General features: G+C 38.7%; 1 protein-coding gene across 1 annotated transcript in view; it reads left to right on the plus strand.

Annotated features, from left to right (window-relative positions):
- The first annotated feature begins 598 nt into the window (after positions 1-598).
- LOC138002101 (sperm receptor for egg jelly-like) overlaps positions 599-6,670 on the plus strand; it is a 14,741-nt gene continuing 8,669 nt past the window's right edge. The window contains exons 1-2 of the mRNA XM_068848194.1: positions 599-668; positions 1,702-1,815. Coding sequence (XP_068704295.1) covers positions 599-668; positions 1,702-1,815 — 184 coding nt within the window. The remainder of the gene's footprint in view (positions 669-1,701; positions 1,816-6,670) is intronic.

Raw genomic sequence — 6,670 nt, forward strand, 5'->3', positions numbered from 1 at the left:
CACTCCCCTAGTATTGAGCACCACGGGAGGGATGGGAGAAGAGTGTGCTAGATATCACGCCAGACTTGGGGAGCTTCTGCCCATAAAGAAGAGCGAGACCTACAATACGACGGTGTCATGGATCCGGGCAAAAGTCTCGTTTGCTCTACTGAGGGGGGCACTTTTATGCCTGAGAGGCTCTAGGGGTAACAGAAAACTAGTAACGAACATTCGTGAGACTGATTTTGAACTTAAAAGAGGACTTGCCGGAATTTCTCAATCGATGTATTGTATATAACTCTGCTTACTAGCTGGTCTAGTATAGTACGAAATCTTTTTCCCCTCGTTTCCCTTTTTTTTTAGTATTTTTTTTTATAGATTTTTATTAATTAGTATGCTAAGAACAAAGAGAAAGACACATATGTAATGGATTTTTTTTTCAAAATGCATATTAAATGAATTATTATTGTATGATCATTACTATTGTAAAATTTAAGATTTCTCTTTGAATTTGTTAATAAAGTTATTAGGTTTAATAGAAAAATAAAATAAATAAAATTATTATTATTATTATTATTATTATTATTATTATTATTATTATTATTATTTCGCTGCTAACATGGTGGGTCTTGGAGAAGCATTGAACATGGTAAACCAGCTTCAAATTCGCGACAAAAGTCAATATCGAGGTTTACTTATTTATCCGACGAGATCGGTTTTGAATGAGCGACTGTGGTGTAAGGGAAAGAGAACTAAAACCAGTTGGAACAAGTCTGTGAAGGTTTACCGAAAGTGAGGTATTTCAAAGTGCTAATTATTTACGACTAACGCATCGATTTCTGCCTCGGTCAATTCCTGTCCAAAATGGCTTTTGTCTACCCTTTTTTCTTAGAGCTGCAAATATGTTTTCAGCTCGCTTTATTGCTGACGCGTTCCTTGACCATATTAGGTACAGCAGGTATATGAACTGATAGCCTGTGTCCAGCGAACCAATGAAAATATGGGAAATCTGATATCCGTAGTTCATTTTTTAATAATGGCAGTTATCATTCGGGTATACATTAAAGTCTAATGCACTTTTGGCTAGAAATGCCAGCGTAGTTAGATGCACGCCCATTCTGATATCCAACACGAAGTGTCCTTTTAAGTCCAAGCATTTGATACCCGGCTATTTTTAGCAATAAGATAAGTCTTTAGTGGACAAAGTTAAAAACAATTATACAGGCACTTCAGCAGAACTGCTGATAACGTTTACACTGCGTCACCATCTTGGCCTCTCCGGTTGTGGTTCCCAACAGGTTGCCGATCTTTAGCTAGGGGCTTATGTAGAATTTTCTCCAGAGACCCCTGGGGTCAATTAAGAACTCCCTTTGACCTCTAACCCCTTTATACAAGAAGGATCCATATGATATATAATTTACATGCAAGGCTAGATTGCTACTATCAATTGACTGCTAGTGGAATTTCAGGTGCTATATCTGAGGAGCTGGTTATAATGAAAGGTATCGGACGAAACACACGTATGCCTTTATGAAGGTCATTTGAAGATCTTCTTCAGAACTGAAGGACTGGTCCGAGTGTTGCGTTCATAACGTCACTGTTTTCACACACGTCAGAAGAAATTAAATTGAAAAATTCTCAATTTCCGTTTCCCTTTTTGATATGGATTTTTGGAAACATTTTAGAAATTCCTTGTATCTAAACTTCGTTTTCGTTGTTCAGGGCTAAAGCCGTGCGATTTCACCCCATGCATTAATGGCGGAAAGTGCACCAACGAAGGCGACGGAAACTTCACTTGCCATTGTGAGAGCGGTTGGACGGGAGAAACTTGCCAGGGTGAGTCGGGTTTTTATAGGTTAGAATTCAACACTAAAATCAGTCACTTTATCTCTGGAAATAGTAGATTGGTGGCAAAGAGGTAGTAATAGGGAATGAACCAAAAAAAGAATGACGTCAAAGCGGCTATTTTGATAGAGAGGAGCGCAAGGACATACGGCGGGTTGACGAAGCACTTTTCATCAAAAAAAATCAAGTCCAACAGACAGAGCGCAAAAACTGCTAGACATGCGCACTAGAATTTCACTTGTGTTGCCGCCATTCCATTTTCAAAATGGCGGACGACAAATCAAAATCCAACACGACATTGTGGATGCTGTGGCGCCGCTGTCCTTCCTCTGAGAAATTTGAAGAAAAGATAATCTGAATCTGACATCTTTCGACGATCACTCAGAGCCGTCAGGGAAGAGATCGAACCAAAACCAATTCGCCTAAACTAACAGAGTTTGTTCCCAGCTTCGAAGCTTAATTTGACGCTCCTTGTTTAGACAAGGGACAGGTTTTTTGCGTTTCTTAAGGTGATGGGTTACTCTTTAAGCTCAGAAAAGAGATATGTTGGAGGTAAATTGTTTTCGCAAAACATATCAAATATGACTTTTTTTTCGTCGGTATGAAATTTTTTAAGAGCTCTTTAAAGGTGGACTTTCGATTTCACAACCTAAGAGAGACCTGTTCAAATCGAAGTTTGAAGAGAAGCAGGTATTTTTGCCTCTAGTGTTCGTCTTCACACTTGACTCAAGTTGTAACTGGTTTTACACAGAAAAGCGAAGTCCAGTGCTTCATATTTTCATGTCACTCGAAAACGTTTGTGGGGGTTTTGGGTCGTAAGTTTTCATGAAATGCATGTAAAACGGATGTTTTGAACTTCTGAGTTAAGATCTTGTTGACATTGTTCCTCTAATACGTTTTTCCGCTTAAAGCCGCGGCGACAGAGCGGCTGCCTGTGTATTTGAATCAGCTACAAGTATTGACAACAAACCCCGGAATTATTTTTTTGCCCTTTAACAACATTCCTTGCCATGTTTTGTGTAGCTAAGCAAAATAAAATATGTCAACTACTGCCAGTGACTGCTGAGAGAATGTCTGGTTTTTCAAGTAATGCGACTCTTTGCAAAGGCGAGTTAATTCAACAAAGTAAGGTGCTTTTGTCCGTTTAGAGACTCTGAAAATGTCTCCAAAGGTGCTCTAGTTCAATGTGAGCAGCGCTTTTTTTCGGCTTTTGATGCCAGCAAAACAGTTCACCACACTAGAAAATGATATGCGAGGGCCACTTCCTACTGGCTGACAAAGACTGCAGATTTGTCGCACAGATGAATTCATTTCACCAACGAAGGTGAGTGTGGGAATAGTTGCAATAATAATCTGCATTTAATTGAATTTCCCCTACCCCTCATCATAGATTCTATGCCCCCTTCTTTGTCAGTTCAAAAAATCTGCCAAGAGAACTGAAGCACTAAGTTACACAGAATTAGTTAGACAGGAAGAAAACCCTCAAGGATAAAAGCAGCAGCTGGAAATTAAGCAGAGGAAAATCAAAAACGAAAACAAAAACCTCCACAAGAAACACACACACCACTGACAGCAGCACAGTGCTCAGCATTATATTGAGCACCACAGGCTCTAATGGGTCGGCTGTAATCAGTAACACACTAAACATGTTCTATTTTTAATATTATTATTTACATGCAGAGAACAAACTGCAATGAACACAATACGCAAACGCATGAATTTCTTGGTGCCTAAATACCAGGTAACAAATTGCTTTTTGGCGTTTTACAGTACCTGCGAGTAACACCACATCAAAAAATTAGCTCACTATAATAAGGTAAAATAGATATAATTTTCAGAATGCTTTACAATTTAGCTGTATCACAACACCCAAGGTCAACAATTTTGTCATTATCCCAACAGAAATAACTCAACATAACTTTTGCTGGAAAAACAAGATCAGCAACATGAATCAAGTGTTGAATGAAGAGAACAAGACCTCATGCTTCACAAAAAAGGACAAAGTTATAGAGACAACACAGTTTTCAACAAAAATATTGGACTGAAATAAGAATTAATACTATGTACATGTAACCCTGTGAAAAAGCACCCCAAATGCCTACATAATTTCCAATATAGGTTTTAGTCAGAGGAAACTTTTTCGTTATCACAGACAAAACTCTAATGGTCATTAAATTTCTTTCTAGTGGAAATAATATTGAACAAAACAAAGAGTGTATTAATAATCTACCCTATGTGTGTTTAGTATTCTCTCCTTTCATTTTAACGAATGTGTTCTCCATGTATAGTTTTTACATGCATATCTGTTAAGTGTTTGGGACAAGTTAGCAGAACTTTGGGGAACCCATTCAAAAGAGGCACTTGTAATACCACTGGCAGTACTAAAAACTAACATTACTAAAAAAAAAATAACATTATTATTTGTGTTCCTCTAATTTGTCTTACAACTAAAGGAGGCACTACATTTAGCTCTTTTGTGCACCGTCCAATTTCACAAGTCACTAGTCAACCACTAAACGAAACGAGGAAAGCACTTAATATATGATCTAGATGAAATGGTAAATTTTGGCGATGAACATTCTCCAGACCATACTACAATGCATTTACAATGATGAAAAGGATTCTCCATGAACAAAGAGAGCTAATCTGCAGAGAATAAGAGTAGTTGATGCACTACTGCACAACCTCAGTTTCTTTATAAATCAGGTATAACAAAAACAGAAACAAAGATAAAACCATTACAGAAGAAGCGCATAATGTGTAAGCACAAGGGGAAAGATAACACCTTACATTATTAAATTTTGGGCCACCAATATTGTTTCTAAATTTCTGATTGGTTCACTCAATCTAAGTTAACAGCTCTTATACTACATATGACCTAAAATGAAAACTGATTGCGTCAAGCGTTACCACCCTGCATACCCTGCATACTGATTGTCTAAGTGTCCAAGTGTTAAGAATTAAATGAAAACTGAATAAAACAATATTATTTGTTGGATATGAGATCTCATATACAACATTCACTCATGGAATTTCAATAATATTATTCACTATTGTGTTATGCTACAGGAATTGTATGCTTATTGGTATAATTACTTAGGTGATTACTGAAAATTCTCTGTGCTGATTGGTTGCCATTGAGGTGATTATTATGCAATAATCACCTACGGTTCTTCAAAATGGCTGCAAGCCGTTTTGTCCAGGGGACAGACAAATAACTCAATTGTTTTACATATAAAGAAGATGCATACCCGTACGAAACGTACGACCTTTACGCAGCGCTGCTTTAGCGACTGACCAGCGTTGCCCTTATATCTGCAGAAAGGTTGCATGATGGCTGCATCGATAGCATTGCGGGAGTTTCGAAAAATGACTGCGCGTAAGACATCTCAAAGACATCTCAAAGTCACTTAAGCGCTGCAGCAGGACGTGCTGCACTTGAAACAAACAACCGTTTAGCAGCGCTGCTTTTGCGACTCACCAACGCTGCTCGAGGAGACTGTTTGCTAAGCAATGCAGGACTTCTGAATGGTCGCTGCATCAGTGATGCATTAGCGACCCTTTCGTTGCAGATGTGTTGCAAGAGAGCTGCTTTAATAGCTTCGCGTTGCTTTAACGCTGCAGGTAGGATGTCGCGAGAGAGAGGTTCTTCCATCTTGGTCTAAGAAAGGTACCTTGAGAAGCCTTTTAATTTAATGGCCACAATTTTAAACAACAAGCCGATCAATCGAAAAATGGGTACAAGCAAAAGTATCAAGAGTATCAATTAAATTTATTTTGCATAGCAGAGGAGTTACAGGCTGTATAATGTACAAACATATTCTACCCAAAGAGCTTCTTCACTGCTGCGTTGTTACATTAACAGGGTCATTAACTGATCATATCATGATGCGAGCAGGATTCTTTAAAGCCGTCACGAAAGATGATATTGTTCACACAGCTATCTGATTTAATACATTGTAGTTCTCTGATCATTTCATGTGTCTCTATAGGTAGCCCAAGTTCGATATATGAATATCCGTACAGTGCTCTATTATGCGAGAGTAGAAATATAAGGATTTGTATCGGTAAAACGGTTTACCTCAAAGTTCTGAAAATTACTGACGTTACCTTGCTTCAGTCTTATATTTATTTGATTCTGGTACGGTTTCTGGGTCGATTTAGAGCGATTTAGGTGGTTTTTGGTTCCTCTTCTTTCCCAAGGTTGGGCACCGAGACGAAGTTGCCGAAAGGAATCATTCAAGAAAAAAGGCCATAAATTCGTTCCCAAGGCTTCGATTGCCTCGAAATTCCACGTAGATCACGGACGATTCCTCCGCTACCCATTCGTCTTCTTTATTTGAGTCGCTTGTACACTGAGAAGGATTTAAGGGCCGCCAAACTCTGCAAAAGCCAGCAAATGATGCTTTGTTCACAACTCTCGTTATCCAAACCGTTGGAAGATCGCTTAGCGACCCGCGATTGGTCAATGGGCACAATGGTGACCAATCGTAAGTCTTATCGTGGGTCGCTGAAGGGGGGTCGTTAAAACTATCGCTCCATTCGGACCGAAAATGCGAAATAATCGTGGTGTGCATTGCTGGCGTCGATTTCCCTTGACATTGAAACCTTTTTGTATCGATCAACATGTTGGGCTTATATATAAGCTCCGGCCATATAGTACGAGGTTTGAAATCGCAATTTTCTACAGAATACAACATTTTAATGAGAATGTATTTGTGACTTGAGTTGTCGAAGTTTTATAGCCTTCAAGACTGGATATACCTTACGTACGTATACAGCCGTTGATTATAGATATCTTTCAGTTACATGTATAGCCCTGACGTTAAGGCAAATTAAGATGCAC

Source organism: Montipora foliosa, chromosome 5 (genome assembly GCF_036669935.1).
Source record: "Montipora foliosa isolate CH-2021 chromosome 5, ASM3666993v2, whole genome shotgun sequence".
In the NCBI taxonomy this organism is placed as follows: domain Eukaryota; kingdom Metazoa; phylum Cnidaria; class Anthozoa; order Scleractinia; family Acroporidae; genus Montipora; species Montipora foliosa.